Raw genomic sequence first — 27,322 nt, 5'->3', positions numbered from 1 at the left:
CATTCGAATAAGACTAAACCTCCAAAATAAGTAAAATCACAGTCCAACATTCATTGCATCAATTTCAATTAATGATTTTACATCCGAATTCAACAAGATGAAATTGGTGTTTCAACCGTACACTCAATATATGTACTCATCTAATCACGGCCCAAGAAAGGAGAAAATAAAGCAATGACGGTAAGATATCTGGAGTGATACAGTGATTAAAATGAAAACTGATGTAAGTTGACTATGGTTTTTCTACTTTTCTTTAGTTTATTTTTATTAAATACATATATATTTTTGGTTTTAAAGGATTGAGTAGGCACGGATGACCTCGATTACCGGAGTCCGACACATTGGGCATTTTCCTCCAGCATGGACCAGCTCATTGGCACATTTTGAGCATGTGCACATGTGCCCGCATCTGTAACAATATATCATACAGGAATGATGAAAACAAAAAAATTGAAGGCCAACTTATATGGAACTTGAGGATCAGTTTGGAAGATTGACCTGTACAGCAATGAATCAATATTGCCTTCACAACATATACAACAAATTCCTTTCCTCACATTTTCCCATTCAGACGCATCCTTCGGCAAGTTGTCATCGATCATCCCTGTCAGAGAACATCACAGTAATTAACAAGCAAGAACATGAAACAAACCAGCACGAGAAAAATTTCAGCATTTATTACATAACAAGAAACTTATATCTCGTTACTGAGAAAAAACTGCAGTTCAATTTCTTAAATGATAAATGGGGATGATCACAAGTAGAGACACTTTAGGATTATGAATTTTCCCGGAGTAACCCAGAAGGAAACACCACCCAAGTGAGATGCTAAGCAAGGAAAAGGAAAACCTTGTGAACCAGCAGAACGGTTAAGGGCAACAGAAACTTCTTGTCTTATCGACCGCTGTAACTCAAGTTGCATATCCATGCAGGCCTCCAGCATCGCCTGCATATTATTCATCCTTTGCTGCAGCCTAGACATGTCGATCCTCAAATCATTAATGATCTCCCACTCCTGCACCAAATTAGCAACACAATTAAATGAAAATGGAGACCAAAATAATACTAGTCAGAACAGATTTAAGCTCATAAATTATCCCTGCTCCCCCAATTATCAGCGAGATACTGGCATGCAGTTAACTGCTGATAAGGCTCATTAAATAATCCCCACTCCTATTTCTAGTGGGATGCTACTGGCATGTAGTTAACTGCAGATAAAGCACTAAGAACCACAAATGTTACACCATTCAAAGATAGCAGGAAGAATTTTGCACTTTAGCTTTCCAAAAGAAAGAGGCAGTGTAGCGTAGTTTAACTTTCCAGGAGTGTGTATAACTGAATTCACAAATCTGCTAACTTCGAGAAGATATTAGGTTTCATCAGGACTTAATTTGATCATTATCTCTGACATATCAAATTACAGTTTTATATTAAAATTGAAAAACTGTAACATACAAAGGAACAATAGTTTCGGGAAAAACTAAGATATTAGATTAATCAACTTTTCAGAAGAAAATCAAGAACATAATCAAATTGCAAATAAGAAGAAATGACATACAATGCCAAAGCGTTGATGCGCATCATGTGGTGCCCAATTATAATGGCGTGAATCCTGGTCCCAGAGTGATTGCATAGGTGGCATCCTGGGTGAAGGAAGAGCGAGTGGAGTTGTCTCAGCATCCACATGGCTATCATTCTGATCCCAGCTTTGTTGTTCCATATCTTGCTCAAGAGACATAGGAGTAGGAGATGTTCCATTTACCTCCCAGTCAACAGAAGCAGCAGCATGATTTTGCCTTTCCACATATGATTGTACCAAACGGTCAAGACTCTCACGGAAGCCACTACGAAGAAGAGTAGAAACACTTCTCCTACAGCATTAAAAGTAACATGGGTTAGAAAAACACAGAATTAGAAAAATCTAATCACATAAACCCAACAGTTAATAAAATTCATACCTGCTTAACAGTTCCCTCAGTTCCATACTGCGTACGTTATCATCATCAGGAAAATAAAATGTATCTGTTCTTTCGATGTTAGCAGGTTCTAGATTGTAAGAACCCTCCAACCAATCCCGTGTAGTACCGTGCAGGCCTCCATCCTCAAGGTGCATGTCAGAGGCTTCTTCATTACCATCCATGAATTCATTATACTCAACACTAGCTTGCTGCCAGTCAGCTTCCAAAGTCTCCTGGTCCCCCTCCGGCCATTGTTCAACTTGAGAAGCAAACTCTAGCCCGTCAATCCGTGCTACTGGATTCCTTTGCAAATTTTCTTCATCATTCATTAACCCATAGGTCCCGCTTACTCCACCATCTTGGGAAGAATGTTCGTAAGCTGCTGCACCAGCATCTTGTAGATTAGTATTCTCTGCAACTTCATTAGGAAAAGTTTCAAGGGATGACTCGTTAGCAAGATTTCCTTGCCAGCCCACATCCAAGGTTTCTCCACTAGCATCTCTGCTCTCATTGGACACGTCACTCAAATACCACTGCCAGTTTGTAGCAACACTCTCAGAAACTCGTTCCCGCCACTCTTCTACCCGAGAAGAGGTTTCCTGCCAATTTACATTATCAACAATGTCATCCTCTAAATCAGTTCTATCATCCAACAACCTTTGGTTATCTTTTTGCCCGTTCTCATGTTCAGGGTTTTCATTTATTCCATCTGTGGTTTCATGTGAGCTATTTAATTGGCTTTGCTCATTTCTATTAGCATTGGAATCATCATTAGATGATGTATCAGACCGATTATTACTTGCAGGACCAGAACCAGAATTATCCAGTCTGGAGAAAAAACCTTCCCTGAAACAAAGGCAAGGTTGCAAAATATTACAACTGAATGGTCAAAAAGGTATCACATAAACAAAATGGATAAAGGTTATGACATTTTAATTCAACATTGTAACTGCCACTGATAAAGCACCCAAAAGGTTTTACAAAGCAAGTATTTGAGAAATCACAGCTAAAAACATATGACCACAAGCTAGTACTGCAAATTTAGACATGATCGTTGAAATGTATATGCACTACCAAATTATTGCAGCTTCATCTAGCTGTTTCACTATACAAAATTCGCGTTTGAAAAGGGAAGCCTAGTACACAAAGCTCAATAACATGCAAGGGGAGGGGAGGGGAGATGCAAGAGGCTTAACCCTGCTCCACAAAAAGTTGTTTTTATGAACTGAAAGTTGAAAACTAGAACTCCGTGTCACGATCAAGAAGCCACACCAATGTATCATATCTTAACATGCTATATTTATCACATCTTTATGTGAGAACTTGAATAAAAATAACTATATGTGCAAAGTACTAGCATTTACAGTCTCAACCTTGTTATCACATTGCTCAATAACATGCAAGGGGAGGGGAGGGGAGATGCAGGAGGCTTAACCCTGCTCCACAAAAAGTTGTTTTTATGAACTGAAAGTTGAAAACTAGAACTCCGTGTCACAATCAAGAAGCCACACCAATGTATCATATCTTAACATGCTATATTTATCACATCTTTATGTGAGAACTTGAATAAATAACTAACTATATGTGCAAAGTACTAGCATTTACAGTCTCAACCTTGTTATCACATTGCTCAATACATAACTGATATTATTACTTATTTACGCAACTTCAATGTTACCAAGAAGTTCTTTATTGCAAGAATCTTGACGAATTATTTCAATCTGACAGAACACATATTACTTTAAGCTTTAGTGAAAACGCAAGTCTAAATTTGAGATCTAAATCCCTTGTTTTAAATTCATTCTTCTGAATGCAGTTGTGACTTTATGAAAATTGAGGAGAAATAGCATCAGAGAGAAAGTCCAGATACTGCTTTGTTAGACAAACTGAGCTAAATGTACTAAACAGTAGAAATTTCATTAATTGAAGTTCTGCTAAAATAAAGTCTATAAAAGATTTTACAGAATGCCAAAAAGTGGAATTGTAACACAGCAGCAGATGAACTCTGTTGTTTATATGAAATAAAGAAAAAAGTACCTTAGACCAGATACAGTCTGCTTTTGTCTCAATAAGCCTAATTCGCTGGCTGCAATAGAGGTAGATCTGTTACCTTCACGCATTCTTCCATTTCTCAGGAATCTACCCCTCAGCAAGGACTGCAAAAAAGAACAAGGTATATGGAAATAAATGAATGTCAGTAAAAGCAATATATGTTTTTTTTAATGCCAAAAGCAAGAAAGTGCTACACTCAAAAGGTTAACAATTGGCAGTAGGACGCATTAAGTCACGTGATTTAAGCAACCATCGCTAGCTAAGATACATTACAGTTGCCCTCAAACAACAACATTATAGAAGATCCATAAACATTGTTAGGATTTATGACAGTATTTTAGCAGACAATAATTAATGTAATAGGTAGCCTAATTGCTTTTGAGAGTTATAAAACTATTATCTGCAGAGCATTTAATTACCAGGACAAGCTGCATTCTAAAATGGTAAACAACAGTCAAATAGGAAGACTAAAACAAGGCAACTTGTTGAGACAGATATGCTAGCAATCCCTACTTGACATATGACCATAATTGTGCTCTTTGTTCAAAAATAGTATTCTTTCTAGCATTTAATATCTACACTGGATAGCGTGATATTGGGACTTTCTCTTTTTGTACGAATGTCATAGTTGCAATAAAGTCATTTTCAAGAATTTTAACAGGGAAGTATGAATCAATAATTAGACATCTAAAACTGTTGTTAGAGTTCTTATAAAAAAACTGTTGTTAGAGTTCTTATAAAAAAAACTGTTGTTAGAGAAAATATTATGCTTAAAAGAATATGACTTTAAGCTACATGGGAAAACTTAAGGCAATTAACGACCTCATTGCATGTATAGTCTACTTTTGTGCTAGAGAAGAGAACAATCCTTATAGCTCTCAAAAACATGTAAGAAGCTTCTCCATTATGTGAATCTATAACACCGAAACTACCAAACTAGCCTCTACCTTAAATATGGGTATATGGGTGGTAGGTGTCCTAAGGGAGGTCTTTATTTGCAAATTTGAAAGAACAAGGACAACATGTGAACAACTAAAGACAACAGCCACCTAAAAATGGTTAGACTTGATATGCATCTACCTGAATGCGGTTGCGATGGGCAAAATTTGATACAGCTCGATGCTCCAACAACCCCTGGAGCTCAGTTTGCCTCTCTCTCTCAGCCTTTTTAAGCATATCTAGCAGGGCATGTCGGCCACATAATTTACGAATTCCCCTACGCACAAGCTCAGTCCGCCCTGCATTCCGGTTAACCACCAATCCATCAAGAACTCGTTCAATTTGACCACCAACAGTAGCAGTTTGCTCTTCTATACTATCAACACAAGCACCTCTCTGCTGGCTGTTCATTTGCACCCACTCCCTTATAATCCTGACCCTCTCTTGCTCAGTTTCTCCAAGCCACTGGGCTCTTGAATTGTTGTTTCTACGGGAAAAATTAGATGTATGGTCCCTGCCACCACTGTTCATCCACTCCCGAAAATTTTGCCTTACCCTTTCCCTTTCAACTTTCCCCAAATCAGACGAATGTTCACAGTTAAGATTATTCGAATCTCCATTCCCATTCTGCAGCCCAAATCGATCTGGCAACCATCGTCCAAACTCATTCTCACTCATGCTCACATCATCTGAAACACCACTATCTTCACTATTTCGGCTATCGGAAAGATCAGTCACTGAGAGGTCATCACTCCTTAGTTGGAGCATTCTTTCACTAGCCCTCTCTTGAGCATGACTCACCACATGCTCATCTTCAAGCTCCCGCCACATCTGCAGAAGTAAGGATGCCCGGGTGCTACCATTTTCCCAATTTCCTGATGTTTGAGACTGAGACTCCCTTAGGAAGGAATTTTCAAGCACAGAAATATTGTGTAGACCAGCAATAGCCATATTGCTCCAAAATCTATATTATCAAACCCTTTCAACTCATCTGCTTCAAATGCCTGAAAAACTGCATTTGAGTAGGATAAATCCCGTTTCAAAATATCAATAAACGCCTAAAACTAGTTAGTTTTCATATTTTCATCATTTATCAGCGTTTTCATTGCCATCACCTTCATACAATCTCTAAAAACTCTGCAACAACAACAAAAAATCTTAGCTTTCTCTAACTTATTTTCACAAATAAATTGTAACACTCCTGAATCTTGATATCCAATTTCCTCAATGCCATGTTTCACCAAAATGAGGAAGAAAAATATAATTAAACAAAGGATCTGCTTAAATAACAACTACCTATCACCAGGATTATTTATGTATCATTTCGAAGAAAAAAATGCATTAGACACATTCATTTTAATGGTTGAACAAAAATTATAGTATATAATCCTAACAACTGCCATTAGTCACTGGTTGATATTTTCTCAAAGAAATCTGGGTATCATTCACAAAAACCTCCAGCAAACACGCCCAAAAGCAGTAAGCTAAATTAATTTATTCGGTTATTACCTAGTTTTCCGGCTAATAACATGTAGAAAGACAAGGAAAATTCCGAATCTCAAGTTTTAGAGTCTCTCGCAAAAAAATAAAAGAAAAAGGAAAAAGTTAACCGTTTACAATTTCTGAGAAATTCAAAATTTAACTGTCTATTCTTTTCATCACAATTCTGAACACCCAAACAAGACAAACGAATAAACATTACCAAATACATATTCAAATGAAAACGTAGATGGAAACAACCACAACCCGACAAGGAGGCATCATTTAAAGAGGGAAGAATCAGAAACGAAAACAGATAGAGAATCGTACCGTAGAAGCTTTGGTTTCTTTTATTTTGAAGCAAAGGGGAAAAGAAACCTCAAGAGGGAGAAACTGAGAATGTGAAGAGAAAGAACACAGAGAGAGAAATGCGAGACAAGGGAGATGAGAATTTAGAATGAATGATAAAAATATTTTTTAAAATAAAGGACTGGGACACGTTCGTTATTTTTATTTTATGTCATTTAAAATAAAAACTATTCAGGTCGATGATGGAATCCGGATGCCGATTAAATAAACCCGCCGCAACACTAACGTCTAAGAATCAAAGGTAAAAACGAATAGGAGATCGACACGTGTATCGAAACCTTTTTCTCGTGGGGTAAATTATGAAAAGGTTCCCAAGATTCGGAAGTGTTGAACAGAAAACGACGCGGGGTTTTCTTCGTGAACATGGAGTGGTTTTGGTTGGTTTCATGAAATTTCAAAATAAAGGTCTAAGAAGGGTAATTAAGGGATTTCAACTAGCGAGGGAGAATGGGGGATGGCCGGAATATGGTTGCGTTAACGGCAACTCGAAATAGAGCACCTCTTTTTGAAAAAAAGTAACAATAAAATAAAGTCGTACAAAGTGGGATCTTAAGAAATCTCTTATTGAGGAAATTTAGTAAACGTGTCATTATCTCATAATCCGCAAAGGTTCAGGTTATTATTATTATATGAGGTACTAAATTATTTAATATTAATTTAAATTTAGCACTTTTTTTTGACCGGAAAATAAGTTACAAATTTAAAAATTTAAATTCAAAAACAAAACTTCAAACGAAAATAAATCAAATCTAAATATATTGAATATCCATTTTCAATATGACAGACATGAAGTAATTGAATTAACTACCATACTAAATATAATATTTTTTATAAAATAATAATTATTGATATTCGATTTATTGATAGATTAATTCAAATCGAATATTAATAAAAAAATCATTATATAAGTAATATTCTTAATCTAATTTACTTAATTAACAAAATTAAATTTTAAATAACATGATACATCATCTTAATAATTAATGTTTGATCGAATAAAATCATCTTTTTTTAACTTGAAACGATACTGAATTTTACTAAAACAAAAGAAGATACAATCATAACAATGCACTCAATCAAAGAAAAAATTTAGAGACTAAGTCCACTAAATAATTCAAACATAAAATCAAAAAAAAAAACTCAAAAGCGCAATATTAATCAAAATCGTCTTTTGAATCTAATGTCTATCATATACGGATGGGCATGGGTCGGGTTTCGGCCAACCCGACCCGAAAATTTTACATCCTTCACCCAATCCGATTTGACCCAAAAAATATATACTCTTCACTTGACCTGACTTTTTGAGATAAAATCTGAACCCGACCCAAGCCAACCAAAATAATAATAAAAATATTATTTTTATTCAATAAAAACAATGATTTAATTGAAAAAAATAATATATAGAGGAGTATTATTGTAATTATTCCTAAATATATAAGGTAAAATTATTTTTTTCTAGGGTCGGGTCAGATATTTTTCACCCTAAACCCGAATCAGATCGACCCGAACTTCACCTTCAAAAAACTTGACCCGAACCCAATTTTTTTTAAAAAAAAATTGACCTGATCGGGTCTGGTTGAATTAAAACCCGTCGAGTTCAAATCTCATGTCGATCCCTACTATCATCCATAGTAACCAAGAAATAGTCAGTAATACTCATTTGTATCTATCCAACTAGAAACTCCAAAGATGATGAAGCATATAAAAGTAAACTTACAATCTACTTCGCAAATTAGAACTGACTACAACGGCAAACCAAACAAAAGGAAATTTAACCATTGAAAAATCACAGATAATCGCAAATCAGATACAAACGATGTGAGAATATCTATACAATCACAAATCTACCACAGAGGTAGGTGAACAACATACTATAAAGTAGAGAAAATATGCTACAATAGCAGAGTTAAAACGAGAAAAAAACAACAAACATGCGAAAAATATGTGAAAAGTAAAAAATCAAACAAAAGATAATTTTATTAAAATTTAGGAAAGAATTAAATAAAAATAGCAAACTAGAGCATAATATAAAAATAAATACCAACAATCGACAATTAATATCAAAATTGATATTGCAGTCGATTAAATAAAAAAAAAAGCTTTGCGACTGTAAAGAAAAAGATAAATTAAAAAATCAAAAGAAACTTTTGGCTTCAGTATGGGGAAATTACCGAGAATTAGGTATCGGCGTCACACATTTTTTTAAGGATGTTGGCATCAAACATTAGGTTGGGTAATATAGGGAGATGAGGTGTTACCATTGAGCTATAAATTTCTAGAAGTAAATTGACAGAATCTGGTACGTTAAACGAAATGGTGAATTTTTTTAAGGGGAAAAAACATAAAGTTAAAAAGCTAATTCAAATTTGTGAAGAAGGCTTACCGAAAGGCCAAGTGATTATTACTTAATTTCCTATGACTATAACTCTCCAACTATGCCTATTAACTAAACTAATCTTTCTATCATTATTAGTATGATTGGTTGTGTCTAATTAAAAGTTGGTTGCAAGTTAATTAGTGTAAAGTCATTGTTTAGCTTAAAACATATTTATTATTTTAATAAAGTTCATATTAATCTTCCAATCACTGTTAGAATAAATTATTCTTATTCTAATAAATTTCAATAAAAATAATATATATATTCCGTCAACCAAATAATAAAATTCTAAATTCTAACTAAAGTAATCAAACAATACAATATAATATGTCTAACAGATTAGAGGGTTGAGTAACCTTACATTACCATAACCGATTATAAAATATAATATTAAAAAACTAATTGTTATTTTGAGGAAGTTCTTGCTTTAAAATTGAATATAATTTTATTTTTCTTTTATTCTTAATTAATATCAATTAAACTATTTATTATCTTTTCTTCAACTCCGCTTAGGGTTTTTTTTGTCAAAATTTTCCATTTGCCCATGTATTGTATTTAAATTATAAATTTATCCTCTATACTTTAGTTTGATCAGTGTTAGTCTTTATATTTTATAAAATCTGAAATTTTAGTAATGACTAAATCGGTAAATGAACAATATAATTAAATTAAAGTGATGCATACAATCTATATAAAGTCAAGTGGTCAAATTGATATAAATCCAAAAATTCATGATGTTTGAGGTAGTTTATCCAAAATAATAAATAAAAATTATTCAAATATTATTATAAAATACACGCCGTTCATGCACGGGAATTGGGCAGTCAATTATTCAATAAAAGAAGTTTGAAGAAAATGGGCTGACTCCAACTTTACCGGCATTTGGCGAAATCTTCGGCAGTATTGAATTATATATTAATTAATAAGATTATGACCCATCTAAAATGATAGAATTGTGATTTAGTCTTAAAAACTTAAAGCTATAAATTAATAAGGAGTAAAATTGTATTTTAACTTCTATAAATAATTATAAGTTAATTTAAATTAAAAAATCGGATTCACCCTCGATGCTTAAATTTATTTTTATCTTTATAAAAGTAACTAATTTTATTCCCAAATTACAATAAAGATTTACAATCACAATCGTAAATTAAGTACGTAATTAGGAAAATTTCATATAATCATTGAAACAAAACTAGCAACTTAAAGATCACATAAGGACCATACAATGAAAAATTAAATCTAATCAAGAAACTCGAACAAATATAGATATAAACATATTTGATCGCATCAACAAACGAACCACAAAATGAGATTAAGCTATTGAAAGACCATTGGCAAACTGCAAATCAGACTTGAGTGAAGTGAAAAGCTATTCACGAACACAAATAAGGTATCTGATGATCCAAATCATGGAAGATTGACAATATATCATATAAACACCGTATTGATCAGTCGTGACTCTAAGGTGATATTTGTTTTAAAAGAAATTTAGTCATTGAAATAACAAATGCTTTGTCGACATAACTATTTAATTTTAACATCTAAAAAAAGTACTTAATAAATTTGAAGGTTTAAATTAATAATTAATTTTTTAAAAATCATGTCAACTGTTTAATGTAAAGTTAAATGTTATTATAAATGTATACATAATTATATTGGTACGACACAATTTTGATAATTTTCATTTTGATGTATCGAAAAGTGCTTGTAAAGTTAGAATTAGTTGACTATGAATATGTTGGGTTGTTTTTTAAGTTTATCAGAATATCCGGATAGAAGAAACGTTGGTAAAGATTTATCATTTGACATGATGTTGAGAGTAAATTTAAATTTTTAAACTTCGATTCTATCAATCTATAATTATAAAATCATCATCCTATATATCCTAAGTTAAAAACAAACATCGAGAGAAGGCATGAATGGACAAAGGAGATGAAAGGGGTCACAAATAGAAGAAATAAAAATTATTTCACGGTCTCAGCTCATCACGTCATCTATAATCCTAATAAATTATATCGATTAATTTTAAAATAACTACTAATTCTTTATTTACACGTAGAAGTTTAAATAATTAGTCACTGTCATTAACCACAATCTTCATAAATTTTATTTTTGTGTGTTTTATAATCGGGGACCGGCAAACTGAAAAAACAATCATTGCTATCGATTCCATATTAAACCAAATGCAAATGAACTCAGGTGCCACTACTTTGGACAGAAGCGCTTAATTGTGGCACAATTAGTTCAAATTCTTTCAGAGGTAAATGCTTTAGAATATCCCGTTCTTGCTTCAGATCCTATTCCTCTGCAATTTCTGGTCGCATATTTTGGGTGTATCGTGGGGGAATATTTTCATTTTTCACAATAATGGAATAGAGGTTGCAAGCAGGGGAAGGATTGAAGAAAAGTGATTAATGTCGGTAGGGGTTAAGAGGTTAGAGATGAGAATTTAATGTTGATTTTTAAAAAAATAATGTATCTTAATTTTATTAGTTTGGACCATCTCCTATGTGGTGAGGGGGTCTATAAAATAATTTTTCTATCATATGGGACACGCCCTTACTCGATATCACACATATCGAGTTCTATAATGGTAGGACACCGTTTGCCTATACACAATCGAGCAAAATAACCAACCAGCCCCCCATGCTCTTTTGAGGGGCCAATCAGCCAATACCCCCACAAAGACTGAACCACAGTCCATACCCTTTTCCTCAGGGCAACGCTTTTGTCAGAAAAGGAGGTATACCTTGTGTTCCACTTCTGGCTTTTGATTGCTTGTCAGTAAAATGTAGCTCAAAGTCTTACAATTTGACCACTTACGAGCAGTAAATCCACTTCTGGTTTTTGATTCCTTCTCATGCAATTGGGTACTGTTTTACCTACTCCATGTAGATGAAGGTTTTTCATAATCGAGTGATCATTTAGTGAAGGGCTGGTGAGATTAGGTGGAGCAACACATCAAATTGAATGAAGCTTTCAATGCCATAAATCCACGGGGGGATCTGTAGGTGTAAGCTCTTTAAAGTGTGTGTGTGTGCGCAATTTTTGCAAGTAAACTTTCCTCACTTGGCGTCAAAGTTAATCTTAAAACTAATAACAAAGGTCGGGTTGTTTTCAACAAATGAATCGTTTCTTATGTCATTATCTTTTCCTTTCACCAGCTTAACATTGACATAACCTACTCTCTTTCTTTCTTTTGAATGAATGGTAAACTACATATTTAGTCGCTACTTATTTATATGGTTTCATTCTGATCATTCAATTTTTTTTAAATCATACTTAATGTTACGTTTTAGTTCCATTTTAATTATCCATCGTTTAAAAGTAATAGTGATATCGATGTGTCACCACAGGATAATGTCACATCATCATACCCAAATCTGTTTATTTTTAACGGAGGGTGACTAATACAAAATCAAACCTTAACATTAGATATATTTTGAAAAATAGTTAAGTGGACGACTAAATACAAAATTTACCCTTAACAAATAATAAGATTACTTTTAAAACGAGAATAATTGTTCCTGCCCCAGTTGAAGTCATAACTCATAAGTCAGTGATAGGATAGGCCATTTCAGCCATGGGCTAAGCCGACAAACTAGACCCGGGACTGTTTCTGCAGGTAGCATGACAAAGTTGACATGGATTAATATTATTATAATTTTGATACATACTGGAATTCTTGTGATATCAGTAGCCGGAGAAAAAGAACAATTTTCACACCATATTTAATCAAAGAAGAAAACAAAGACAATAGCATGGAAGATATAAGATGGAAAGCAAACCAAGGACACCGGTTGAGAACATGTAAAAGCAAATTGGAAACACGCAAACAAAACCAGGGGAGACAAAGGGTGATTGTTCCAAAAAAATCATACACTAAAGTTCCGTTTCACATGGAATCTTGTCAAAATGTTTATACCAAGATAAATGAAACGTCGCCGAGTAACAAACAATCCGTAGAGTACGATGATTAGACTTCCATATGCCTACCTTAACCCGAGTCCTTGCCTTAAAACGAACATCAACTTGAATCTCCCTTGATGCTGTTTCAACCATGAGATCTTTAGATGTTGGCGGCGATATCGCCAAATTTAGAGCCACCAGTCTCGATTTGACTCGGCTGACGTTCCTGTGAGGCTGGAAGAAGGGATCGATTGTATTGAACGCGATGGTTTGATCTTCGTATTTCACCGTAGACTCGATGTAGTCGTAGTAGACAGAGAGTCTTCTGTTAGGGTTATGCGCCCTGAGAACAAAATCGAATGTGGCATTGAGATGGTTGTTGGTTAGGTTGAAATTCTGGACTGAACCGTTTTCAAGTGTGTAGACCAACTTTTTGGGGTTAATGACTAGCCAAGTGATCAACACGGCTAGACCAAGAATGACAATAAGGGCTAGCAAGCAAGCGGCAACACATCGTACAAGGCTAAAAGGTGTTCTTGACTGTTGTTGTGTAGCTGGTGCCGGAACAGCCGTATTACTTGCCTGCATTGTTTTTGCGGACAGTAGCTGGATATGAACTTTGAACTCAGGGAAATGCCGACTGCTGTTTTATACAGGGTAAAAAGTTTGGAGAATACTTTGCTAAAGAACTTAAATATATATCTAACAAAAGAATGTTGAATTGCTTTTGTGTTTTGTTCTTCAATTTTTCCTTTTTCCTTTTTCAAATCTCTCTGAGGGACTATAAGGTTTCTTGGACGAAACTCAAGATATCTAAAAGATTCATGGCATGTTCTTTTCTTCTGCTTCAAATGTTGCAAGATTCATTGCTGCAAACCTGCAACTTCTAGGTAGGACTTAGGTCGGCTGATTTTTATCCTGTTGGAAGTAAGAATCAAAGAGTATTTCATAATGATTCGACTTTAATTATTCAATTTCAATATGATTCGATCAATAAACATCTCTAATCTATATTTACTTCTCGTGATTACTATTTTTGGACCAATAATAAGAGGATATAATTTATGCAAGAAATGTTCATGTATCAAAATGGATTCCTACTAAATTTATATATGATATTAATATCTTTAATATTTAATTTCATAGTACTTTAACACTCATTGACATTGTCATGGACACTCTTTTTCTTCCAATTACGTCTAGGGAGGGGTTTTAACGAGGTTCATGTCAATGTTTCCTTAATCCTTGTATGAATTACTTAAATCAATTATATTTTTACATTAAAAAAACAAACATAAAATGTATGTTTTAAATTTTATTAAAGTAGAGCGAGCACATTTTGTCGTTTGGTCAAACAATTCATCTTTATTTCGTCATATTCTCTTAGGTTATGAGTTCTAGACTCATTTCGAGGATTCTTTTTTTTCTCCTACCCTGATTTTTACTCTTTCAAACATGTACAATGTAATACAATTTTCAATGTATACATATATGTTATTATAATTTGACTTTTAAGTAAAATTTAAAAATAAATTGATTGGTCAAGTCTTTAAATATTAATATTCGAGCCTGGTCCATATTTAAACGTGTCTGGTATTAAAAACGTATGATTTTATAAAAAAAATCTAAATTTCAGATGAAATATTGAATATAGATCAATAACCTAACGCTTGAATAATTATACTTGTACCCATATCTTAAAACATGTCAAGCTGGCTTACTTTCTTCCTTATCTGAAATGGTTTTTCAGGGAAATTTAAGACTTTTACTTTACACTATGATTCTTGCTTGACCTCTAAGTAATTCCTAAGCCATCTTCACTGCAACTTTATTATGGAGTATGGATAGAAGAGGAGGACAATTTTCGTTTCATGAAGCATGAAAACTTTTTACACACTCCATACTATAAATGCCACGTTCAATTCAAACAAAAGACATTTTTTCCAATGAAAGCGGCAAATTGAGATAGATGAAATGATTGTAATTATAGAGATTTAAAGATCATTTAAGATTACAAAACTAGGGTTTAAGTTTAAGAGACAGGAGAGTTTTTGTAGTTTAATTTGTAATATAAAATTGTAGCTATGTATCATGATCTATCTCATCGGACCTCAATGTTCTTGTTCATTCATTTATATAGTGATCCACACATTACATGTCAGAATCTAATTAATTTTAGTTCAAAATAATGCATCGCGCCATTAATTAGATGGAACTTCTACTTATCACCTTCCCTTTCCCCTTCTCTTCCAATAACAACCTTCCCTTTCCCCTTCTCTTCCAATAACAATGCATGAATGCTTTAGCTAAAGAACTAATGGAGACAAAGTAAAATCCAATTCCAGGCAAAGTGTTGCTAAAACCCACGCTCCACACGCGCCTGACGCGCCCAGCTGCAAGATGAATTTGATCCAGCAACGCCTTTCATCGCGTGGTGTGTGTGTTGGGGGGTCGAAGCTGAAGCACATGTAGTACTATTTTATTGGCAAGGCAAGGAAAAGTTGGAAAAGAATTAAGGCGTAAATGGGCTAAGGTTGTGGTGACCAAATGTGGGGCAATGGAGTTGGTCGCCGCATATCCCTTGGAAGATGCTTCCATTTCCTCCTTCTTCTTCTTCTTTTTGTAAAAACCAAATTTCAAATAGTAGTATATAAAGGGAATGTTGGATTCAGATTCGAGCAGTTTATTCTCACGCGCATATATCTATATATATCATCGTAAGCGAAGGTAGATAGAAGCCATTGAAGAATATGCTCATGATTAGCTATTTGAATATCTCCAACGGTTTCACCTAGTCAAGGTGCCACCCTCACCCAAAAAAGTTGGTGGGAGGTGGCAGACTATAAATATGCAAGGTGAGAAGTTTGATATTATTTTCAAATTATTAATTTAAAAAAAATAAATTTAAATGTTTGAATTGCATACTCCAACATCCAAATATAGAATTTAAAAGTGTTTTTTTTCGTGAGATTTTTTAAAATTTTATTAGTTTAATTTAATATATAAAATTATTAATAATTAAATGTGTAATATTATTATATATAAAAAATAAATATAATCGAGTACTCGGGTAACCTTGTATTTGAAAAAAAAATTAATTCTGTGACTCGGGTCCAACCCAGAAAATACCGGGCCGGATACCCAATCAAAAACTTGATTTTTTTATTAAAAAAATACCCAATTTTTTTTTATCGGGTCTGCAGGTAGGGGTGTAAACGAGCCGAGTCGAGCTCGAGTATTGTTGAGCTCGACTTGACTCGAAAACTCTGAAATGGAGCTCGACTCGAACTCGAAATCCTGAACTGAAGCTCGTGAGCAGCTCGAAAAGGCTCGAAATGAAAAAAAATCTTAAACTTAATAAGATTGAATCCTCAAACTCGAACCTGAACCTTAAATATATAAAAGTCTTATTGTATTTTTTTAAAAAAAAATCAATTTTAAATGTTAATATTATTAATAATTTATTTTTTTAAAAATAAATCTTAATATATTATATTTTCGAGCTACTCACGAGCTTTTCGAGTCGAGTATCAAGTAGCTCGTTTCGGCTCGTTAAGAATTCGAGTCGAGATCGAGTTCGAATCGAGTCCATTCGATCCGAGTATTTATCGAGCCTTGACCGAGTCGATCTCGAATAACTCACGATCTGTCTCGTCTCATTTACAGCCCTATCTGCATGTCAAGATATCCGGATCACTCCAGTTGGGAATTTTTTAATACCCCTAATTAAAACACTCGCATAATTATAGAAAAATTCGGTGGACGGTGCACCCTTTGCCCTTTCCTCTGATAAATATATCTATATTACGCCTTTGTCACTCTCTTTACCATAATTGTAATCCCAAATAATTCTCTCCTTCGAAATCATCCTTTCGCTCTCCCTCCATCCAAGGTACGCTGCACTTCCCTTTTCTTTTATTTTTAGTAAATAAATTTCATTTCTGTTTTAGTGTCATGAAAGATTGTATGATCTTTGCCGCCTGATTTATTTATTTATTTATTTGCTCATGTTGTTTCGTTTTTCCAGATCCGAGCTTGACACTGAATTTCAAAAAAAATGTCAATAGATAAAGTGATTTATTTTATTGTTTCCTTTGCAGCAAAACCTTAAAATGGGGCAGATTCAATACTCTGAGAAATACTTCGATGATTCTTATGAGTACAGGTCGAGCTTAAATTCGTCTTTATTTTTTGCTAGGTTTAACCTTTTCATCGTTCTGCTCGAAATTTCAAAATGTCAAGTTTTTGTTTTGTTTTTTTCTTCCTCCTTTTGTGGTGTTTGCTGTACAGGCATGTTGTTCTTCCTCCTGAAGTGGCCAAACTTCTCCCCAAGATCGCCTCCTCTCTGAAGTATGTTTTCTTAGGGTTTTACACGACTTTTTAAAACATTTTTTTATCTTATAAAAATCATTCCAGTGTCTTTCTAGTTTAATAATTCCTTAAATTCTTATCTGAAATAGTTTGCGTAGTTGGCTATCCATTTAGGCAATTGATTATCTATAACCGTTATCTCTGAGTTTCAGTGTTCATTACATTACTTGTGCAAATGTGAATAACTGTCTCGCAATTGAGCAACTCATTGCCTTCACTACTCGTGTATTTTGTACCAATTTTCCATCTTCCAAGTACCTGAGTAAGAATACGAATTGTTTTATGAATGTAAACCGTTGCCTTGTAGGCAGCGGCAAAGCCAGAATTCCTTTTTTTAGGGGAGCGATATTGAATTGTAATTTTTCAGTGGTAAAGTCACTAAATTTTTACTTCTTTCCGCTCTTGTCAAAATGCGTAACTTCAGAGTTCTTGTTTTCACGATTCTTGTTCTATAGGACATGGTAGATTTTTACCAATTGGTTTTTGAAGTATGAATTGGATGAGTGGACTACATAGATTTGTATAAATTGCCTTGGTACCGGAGTATGATTTCACCGAATAACTAAGGTTTCAAAACATTATATGTTTGTATCTGATTCTTAGGACTCCCTATTTCCTTTGTTTTGGTGGCTAAAAGTATCATTGATGTTATGTCGTGTCCATTAGTGTTTTTGGGTTTATCAAGATTTGTAGTGATTCTGATTTTGGTTCATATCGCTGCCCTTTTGTAGAACGAATGGCGTGCTATTGGAGTACAGCAGAGTCGTGGTTGGGTTCATTACGCAATTCATCGCCCTGAACCACATCATGCTCTTTAGGAGGCCTCTAACTATCAGCAGCAACAGGAGAATCAGTCCCAGCAAGCATGCTTGCCAAGTAATTATAAAAGTGTTTAGTATCCAAAGATGGGACTTTGTTAGTGTTTATTCTCTTATTAAACAGTTTGTATGTTGTGGAATCCGTGGATTGTTTTGTATTTTAGTTCTCTACTTTGGAGAATTCCAGGTCATGCTTGCTGCTAGTTGCCATCTTTATCTGGCTATCTAATGTTATTGGTACCCTGCTTCTTACTTTCTTTAGCATGGATGGTTTTTCCACCCGAATCGTGAATCTTAAGTATTACTCCCTCTGTCTCACTAAATGTCTCTTTCGATTTTTAAAATTGTCTTATTCAAAATTTCTTATTAGAAAAATCAACAAACAACAGTCCTTATATTTTTCTTTTTACCCTGATATGTTTTATTTTTTATATCTATCAAAACAAATCTGTAAAATTTATCATCACCTTTTAGGGATAATTTTGTCATTTCCCTTTATCAAATATATCTCTTAAACTATATGTATGATCATATACATCATAAATTGTGGGACAGAGAGTATATGTTGATATAAATTTTGCTGAGTGGATAATTTGCATCCTAATAAAGTTTGTGTGCATGTGTTTTGTATTTGAAGTAAGTTTTGTTGTCTATCGTATGAAAATTCGGTGTGTGTGTTTTGTGTTTGTAGTTTTTGGCTATCGTATGAAAGATTCGGTGTCTTCTTAATTGATGTCATTAAATTTATTAAAAAAAATAGTAAAAATCAAGGATTCGATTTTTTTTACTCTAACCAACGGAAAAAGCATCACGTCATTTTTCCATGAATGGAGTGATCTAAATATTCATATTTGAAAATATTTGTAGTGAAACTGAAAACTTTATAAAAAGGTAAATTATAATTTTTTTATTGTTAATAGTTACCGATAAAAACAAGTGATTGGCAGACCAGTTTAAATATTATTGTTAATCTTTCTGCAATAAATATCATAACAACTTATGAAAATAATCCCCCTTTGCAATAAGAACAGAACATCTGAACAGAATTTTAGGAAAGAAGTCCGGCAGCGATAATCTCCTTTTGAAGATCCCAATGATGGAAATACCATTGTTGGAGTAGAGAGCAATATATTTTCATTTGAGTTTTATTTAATGGCATATGATAGAGATTAAAAAAAATTGAAACATTCAACTCTAAATTCGTAAAACTTAAACATTTGAAGTCAAATGCACATTAAATTCGTGTTTAAAAATATTAAAAATATGATGAAAAAGTGTTGTGTCTCATCAATTATTGGTGATGGCCGAAATGAAGGCTAATTACAGTATGCAGTGACTGAAATTTGAGTTAGAGAGGAAGAAAGAAAATGAAAAATGAGATTGTTTACCTCAAAATATTAATTCCGTTTTAAAAAAACTTCGATGACTAATCAATATACTCTGCATCATCTCTTAATTTTAATCTTTTTATTTGAAAAAATGAAAATCAATTTTAAAAAATAAAATAGATAATATGTCAAAAACGCCTCTCTTCCCCGCCCTTAACCTCCACCGTAAAATCACCCTCCCTTCCTCTAACCCCAACACTTCTGTTTTCCCTTTCTCCATTTTGTACCTCAATCTCTATCCACCTTCCTTCCAACTCTATTAATGTCGTATACCTCGTTCATCCCTATGTTTTCTTTAATTTCATAGCTAAGTTTTTGAGATGAGATCAATGATTATGAATGTAAAAGATAGTGGCGAATCCTTGAATATTATGGCTACAAAGTCACTACCCATCATTCCAAACATAAGATCAATCTCTCCGAGCCAATGAGTTTTTTCTGAACTGTTGAACGGTGTTCATCCAGTGTCGATTGAGGCAAAACTTGATTGAACCGTGGGTCCTAAGATGCTTTTTGTAATGTTGTAGGGTTTGGTGGAATGAAAAGGGTTTTGGGTAAGGATTTTAGAGTCGATAAAAGGGTGAATCCAGGAAATAGGCTTGGAGTTTAGGATTAAATTGAAAAAGATTGTGTGATCTTAGAAATTTGAATCTCTTTGAAAAATATAATCTTTCACGTGAATTAAAGCAAAGATGAATTTGTGATCTAGTAATGAATCATGGGAAGATAGTATTGAACTTAAATCTGAGATTATTACTTGTTAAAAAAGGTCTGGAAAACTAAAATTTTGTGACGTACATATATTGGTGATGAAGGAAGGAGAGGGGTGTTCGAAAATTCCTCACCGTGCACTCTCATGGACTCCAGCTTGAACTCCCGATGAAACGTTGAGTTATGGTGCAAGGTGGGGAAAAGAGGGTGGTGAAAGGGAGGGTGGTGTTGACGGTGGAGATGGGGAAAAGAGGGTTATTTTTGACATATTATATGTTTTAAATTGATTTTTATTTATTCTAATAAAAAATTAAAACTAAGAGGTGATGTGGCGTAATTTGACTGGTCATCGAAGTTATTTAGTCATTGTTTTAGTTTATCATTTTTTCTCATGGTTGAATTTGATATTGTCATGGCTGATCAAGATGACACTTATTTGTTATCATGTTGGCATTACCTACTTTGGACATTTGAATTGGATTTGAATTTGTGATTTCAGTCCATTGGTAGTTTTTCACATCATTCGACTCTGATTTTTGATTTGTCATTGGTCTTTCAATAACTTTATCCTTTTTTGTGGGTCATTTGTTGATGCGATCAGATAAATCTGTATCCATATTTTGTTAGAGTTTTTTTAATTAGATTTTTAACATTTTTCTTGTACGATCCTTATGTGATCTTAGGTTACTAATTTATTGCTTTATGTAGAAAAATATCATAATTATATGTTTAATTTATGTTTATGGTTATAAACTATAATGCCTCGAATATCGGTCTAGTAGTTTTGTGTCGACCCAATAATTTATTTAATAGATCATTTGTATTATGAGGTTCTTTTGGTTCGAAATTGAGTTTAATCGGGTGAGAAATTAACCTTGTATAAGATAAAAAGGGGATTTTTAAGCTCAGGAAGAAGATGGAATGGCTTAGAGTGTAATTTTACCATAGAAGAAAAACATGGCTAATTTTACCATTTTTCTCTTTCTCTTCCCCAAAACTTCTCATTCTTCATTCCCTATTTTCTACTCATTCTTTCTTATTCTTTCAAGCTAGATAAATGGGAAAGCTTGTACCTTTCTTCATCTCATTCTTCAATACTAAATCTGGAGGTAAGATTCTTAACCTAGGGCCCTCAGGCTTCATGAAAAGTTCATCATCTTCTCCAATGATGGTTTTGATCTTCATGAAGGTTCTATGGAGGATTTAAGCTCCAAGAGCTTCCTCCAACGTTTCCATTTGATTTTTATTTGTTATAGTCGTTGTTTGACATCTAGCTTCTAGCCTTCTTCATTTTCATATTACAATCGGTTTGTGGCTTAGGTTGGTAGAAATTGGTGCAAGAACCTCCTTGAGCTAGATCAAGTAAAAGTGTCTCCTTGGGTAAGCTATAGACGATTTTGAGTTGCTAAGAGATGAGGTAACACACTATAAATTTTCTTTACCACTAGTAATGTCATCTAAATTAATATGGTTGCATGTATAGGGTAAGAAAAGCATGTGGGGGTTTGTTCAGTCCATGAGGCATGCTAGAGTAATTTCCATGGAAAAAATCGTATTTGTGTGTTGCAAGTATGAAAAATAGTACCTTTTGACCTCTAAGACACTAAATAAGACGTTAAGCATGTTTACTAGACTTAGTGGAATTGTGGGGGTGATTTTTTGGTGTTTCCTTCTTAGAAAAAAGATTGATCCATTGACCAAAAGAATCGATCCCTCGAGCAAAATTATCGATCCCAAACTTTCTGTTGTGCATATGATCGATCACTTTTCAAAATGATTGATCCCTCAAGCAAAAGGATCGATCCCTCGAAAGAAATAATCGATCTCTTCACTGGGTTGCTCGATGGAAATGGTGAAATTACCTTCTTTAGGGGTCTGAAGTATTGAGAAATATTGTCTTGACCTCAGCATGTTTGAATAAGTTCAATTTGTTATATTAATTGATTTGCTTAAATACTTAAACCCTTAATCTGGATATCATCGATAATGATCAACTCGACTAATAATGCTACGAAATAAAATGATATAAAACTAGCCTTTGTCTGATCATCAAAAAACGGCTAGGACACCCGAGTTACTCTAGCATTATGACGTTTGTCTGTTATTTTATGTTGATATTTGAATATCTTTTATTTGATGGTACGTATATGATGCACATAAATTAAGGGTCGTATCGGTAAAAGTTCATTTGCACGTAAATTCTGGAATCGTACCTTATGCTCGAAAGCCCGTATATGTGGGATCGAGATGTGTGAGGTTCTGATGGACGTAAATTTCAAACCTCACTCCGACCTCTCGAGGATCTGTGGTAGACTAAGGGCTACAAGTTCCGATGCACGTAAATTCTGGTTCTTACCCCGAAGCTATTGCATTTTAGATAGGCTAGTATGTTGTCTGAAATGCACGTAAATTCCTTTGACCACATTGTTAGACCTATCTCATGTTTGTTAATATGTTTCTGCATAATCATGAGATGTTAGGTAAGCTAGGGTTGTCGTCCTGAGATGCACGTAAATTCCTCCTACCATACCACTAGACTTACCTCAGCATGTTTGAGTGTATTTGTATGCACATATTTTCGTTCGTCAACATGATCATTTGATGAATGCATTGAGTATGGTAGATGTATTATGTGACGCGGGGTTTGCGAGCTCAGCGTTCTGAATGTGTTTCTGTTCGCAGGTTTACGGTTTCGTAAATCGCGATGGGATAACGAGATTATCGAAGGAGTCTCACCAGAGTACCAGATTGCGATGATGTCGGCTTAATGGGAATATAGAGGTCATGGTTTGAAAATAGTCAGATAGTATATACATGGGTTATTTATTTTATTTATCTAGTTTCTAAATTGAGGTCATATTTTTATAAATTGTTACGATTTGTACTTTATACAAATACTTTGAAGAAAATATTATTTATGAGGAAAAGTTTTAGGTCTTCACTTTTAAAATTCCGTGTGACATTCGAATCTGTGTGATTCGGGTGTTACATAAACATTTATTGTAATTTTGCATGAACCAACAGAGAACACGGGTTTGAGCACCATTTGCTGCAGCATCGTGATCGAGCGTTCATTATTAGATGGTTAAGAGTATTTAGAATAGATATTGCTAAGGATGGCAGACGGGTACAATTTTGTGGATTATGTACCTTACCCTCTCCAATGGGGGTGGGGATTGATATAGGTAGTGGGTAGTGGGCGGATATATATGAAAAAAGTCATACCTGCCGTGGGTATTAGGTAGGTGATGGGTTTGAGATCTTACCCACCTCACATTCGCCCATGCCGCATCCACCCGCCCCACATTCGCCTTCCCACTAACTACCCACCAACTACCCACCATATAAATTTTGGACCATTATGAATTTAGGTGTAATTTTAGAGACTATTATATAAATCTTAAAATTTTTATTGGATATGACTTGTAATTTAACCAAATATATGGTATAAAAAATTTTAGAATTGAATATCGTCATTCCTTCTATCTCAAATTGACGGGTATGGGTGAATACAGATGGGTATGTGATGGGTGGTGAGTATCTAGTTAGGTAGTGGGTGTGGGGATGAATTTGAGAATGCATCTGCGTGGGCGGGTTTGGATTTAAAAATTTCACCCATCATGGGTGGTGGGTAGGTGGCGGATACAAAAATATTAGGTGAATATGGGGACGGAGGAAGGGATATCTACATCCGCCCGCCCATTTGCCATCCCTAGATATTACTCTGTAATCACCTTAATTTAATAAAAAAATATTTATTGTAATTCTAGGTATCAAATCTTATAATAAAACTAACGAGCTCTATAAAAATTATATTATTTTAATACATCATCATACCATTTTTACTTAATTGAAGAATGATTAAAATATAAATAATTTAGAAATGAAATGATTAAATTTTAAAAATATTTTAGTGACAAAAATAAGAATAAAAATAAAATTGAATGACAGTTTACAATTTATCCTTTAAAAGATCTACGGGAGCGGGAGCAAGGCAGCAAGCCAGCAAGGTAGGCAAAAAATGGCGAGATTCCATTTTTCCTTTTACCAAAAATCGCGCGGACCAATCCTTTTTTTCCAATCTTTTAGGCCGAAAATCAACTTTTTAGTTGAATTGGAGGGAAATTTATCGAAATAATATTTTCCATTTTTTTAAACAATGAAACTTAAATAACAGTTTTATTAAAATATCATCCTTTTAATAAAGGTACACCTATGTACAAGTGTTCTTTTGAAAAAATTATTTTGGAGAGAGAGCATTTGTCTTGTCTACATGATAGGTCATCTGAACAATTGTTCTAACATTGATATTATCTAGAATTAAAATAAAAAATTTAAATTAAAAATTACATGAATTTTATTAAAAAGAAATAACACGTGTTGTACGTGTCAAAGACAAATAATTGTATGAGCATGAGTCGAATGATAATTGCAATGCACATGTATAGATATTATTTTCAATCATTCAGTGACTGTATGTTCAAAAAACTATATTTAAACACTTTAAAAAAATCTCATGCATAAGATAATGTGAGATTTGAGAATACTATGACAAAAAATTTATGATTTTGAGTTGTTAAAGACATTTCTTAAACTTGATCAAAATCATATCAGTATGACAACTAAAGATACTTTTACGTAATGCAACCTCGAACATTTCATAAGAAAACAAATTCCTTTTTAAATAAAATTTGTGCAATTACGAGTCTAATATGACCATTTGTACAATATATATATATCATCTTAATAAGAAAACTTAAAAATGCTGATAAAAATATCTGAACTAGATCATATAAAAAGTAAAAAAAAGAAAAATAATGAAAAGAAAGATTAATATATTAAGGGGAAATTAATGTCAATCTTTACATCGACATGAAATTTCAAATGATTTAAAAATTAATTGAAATTACTAAGAACTTTTACTGATAAAAAAATAATAGAATAAGTGCACTATATCAGTACAGAAAAAATATAAAAGTTTAAAGCATTGATCAAAAGAAAATAAATATTTAAACTATAAATTTGAAAATGAATTTTAATTGAAATTTTATATATCCTTAATTGTTAGAACTATAGGCTTTTGTGTTGGCGAGTACTTCAAACTGAAACATATAGACATCTGTTTTGTTCATCCACGGCCGTTACTTTTTCCTTTTCGCGCGGAATATCGTTGAGTGAAATTAAACCATTAATCATTACTAAAGTAATCTTCTTAACATCGCGCGGCAAATAAACGCAAGCAGTAACAGTAACATTGGGCAACCCAAGCGGAATCTTAACATTAAAAATTAGTTTATTTAGGGCAAGATACATAAATGGTCCCTCAACTATAAGTTGCTACTTTTGTAAGTACATCAACTATTAAAATTTACAAAATAATCTCTAAACTATGAAAAGTTACAAAATGGTAACATATGTTTCAAATACGTCATTTTTTTGTTTAAAACTGACGATCTTCTGAGCTAAAAGTTAACTTAGTTGGTGTTTGTTTTCACTGTTTAAGGTCTTCAAAGCTCTTACGTTTGCGCCGCGCAGACCGTTTATCTTTTAGAAGACAAAAACTATTCTAATGTCTGCGCGGCGTAGACGTGACCTTATGTCTGCAGACGTCTTCTAACCTCTTCAAATAACCATTTTTGCTATTAATTTTATAAAAATTATAAAATGTCATTAAATTTAATGAATTATTACAAAATAGTCACTATAATGTTGTAATAAATTATAGAAGTTCGATAATATAATAATTATTTTATTGTATTTGGATAAATTTATTAATAATTTTATAATCTTTTAATAAATTTAATAAGTATTTTATAATTTTTTAAACTTTATTGACAAAAAATGATCATTTGTATATAACTCAACGATATTTAATATACTTTATTTGAAAAAATATATTAAACTTAGTAAAAAATATTATACAATTAAACTTAGTAAACTTTTTTTTATATAAAAACTTGGAAAATAACGGTGACATACAATTATTAACATTAAAAGATAAAATAAATGTTTTAATAGAAAAATATTCACACTATTGAAAAATATGATTCTTATCATTTAATTCTGGTAAAGTACGAAAGTCTCTTTATACATAATAAATAAATAAAAACAAATAATATATTTTTTCTAAATAGAAAAATACTAATTGATGTATATTATATGGAGTATATATTATATATATTTTTTGATGTTACTAGAATCGGATTGTACCACTCGAATAAATTAAGATGATTTAAATGATATTATAAAATCGAGTATTGATATATTTTTGAATCGATATTAATTGAGAATTAAAATATAATTTTTTTAACAATTACTTAAACCGAAACAAACATATTGAATTAAAATCAAATTGATTTCATTATCGATTGATTTAATAATAATTTTTAAAATGATATATAATATTAAAACCAAAATCTAATAGTCCGTAGATGTAATACTTTATAATAATAAAATTCCTATAATATTTATTTAATATATTTTTTTAAATAAAGTATATTAGATATCGTTGAGTTATATACAAATGATCATTTTCGTCAATAAAGTTTAAAAAATTATAAAATACTTATTAAATTTATTAAAAGATCAGTTTATTTATATTTCAATTTATTTTAGCAGTCTGCAGACGTTTAAAAACAAACAGTCTTCTTCTTGCAGACTGTAGACTTTTGGTCCACCTATTCTGCTGCATATGCCTGCAGATGTGGTCTGCAAACTGCAGACCTTTTACCTCTGCGAAAATAAACACTACCTTATTAATTGACATATGATAAAATATGACCCTAAAACCGTTTAAATTATATAATCGTTTGAGATTTTATGATCTAATTTTATTATGTCCAGTCAGCATGTTAATATCCAACTTGAACGATCGTATTTTTTAACCAAAAATTATGAGTTTACACCTTTATAAAATATATTAATACCTACGATTTTTATTTATGCACA

At 32.9% G+C, this 27,322-nt stretch overlaps 2 protein-coding genes and 1 pseudogene across 2 annotated transcripts; 1 reads left to right on the top strand and 2 right to left on the bottom strand.

Annotated features, from left to right (window-relative positions):
- Positions 1-247: 247 nt before the first annotated feature.
- On the bottom strand, positions 248-26,218 carry LOC120132160. Its single transcript, XM_039148978.1, has 9 exons — positions 26,202-26,218; positions 16,983-16,988; positions 5,091-5,961; positions 3,996-4,114; positions 1,959-2,804; positions 1,559-1,871; positions 850-1,015; positions 499-604; positions 248-409 (listed from the first exon to the last, which is right to left on the bottom strand). The coding sequence occupies exons 3-9, from the start codon at positions 5,898-5,900 to the stop codon at positions 292-294; spliced, it is 2,478 nt and encodes an 825-aa protein (XP_039004909.1). The 5' UTR covers positions 5,901-5,961; positions 16,983-16,988; positions 26,202-26,218; the 3' UTR covers positions 248-291.
- Positions 13,032-13,678, bottom strand: LOC120132162 (uncharacterized protein At1g08160-like). The gene has a single exon (XM_039148980.1). The coding sequence runs from the start codon at positions 13,672-13,674 to the stop codon at positions 13,060-13,062; it is 615 nt and encodes a 204-aa protein (XP_039004911.1). The 5' UTR covers positions 13,675-13,678; the 3' UTR covers positions 13,032-13,059.
- On the top strand, positions 17,086-18,491 carry LOC120132163 (annotated as a pseudogene).
- Positions 26,219-27,322: the final 1,104 nt, after the last annotated feature.

The sequence above is a fragment of the Hibiscus syriacus genome, unplaced genomic scaffold, assembly GCF_006381635.1.
Source record: "Hibiscus syriacus cultivar Baekdansim isolate YM2019G1 unplaced genomic scaffold, ASM638163v2 tig00110557_pilon, whole genome shotgun sequence".
Classification (NCBI taxonomy): Eukaryota; Viridiplantae; Streptophyta; class Magnoliopsida; order Malvales; family Malvaceae; genus Hibiscus; species Hibiscus syriacus.
Note: the sequence above shows the minus strand (reverse complement) of the source record. Positions and strands in the feature narration are given on the sequence as shown.

Excerpts from the sequence above, each read along its gene's own strand:
- LOC120132160 (XM_039148978.1), bottom strand. The coding sequence starts at position 5,900 with ATGGCTATTGCTGGTCTACACAATATTTCTGTGCTTGAAAATTCCTTC. Across the intron at positions 4,115-5,090 it reads CCCATCGCAACCGCATTCAG|TCCTTGCTGAGGGGTAGATT; the intron begins GTAGATGCATAT and ends TCTTTTTTGCAG. Across the intron at positions 1,872-1,958 it reads CTGAGGGAACTGTTAAGCAG|GAGAAGTGTTTCTACTCTTC; the intron begins GTATGAATTTTA and ends TTAATGCTGTAG.
- LOC120132162 (XM_039148980.1), bottom strand. The coding sequence starts at position 13,674 with ATGCAGGCAAGTAATACGGCTGTTCCGGCACCAGCTACACAACAACAG.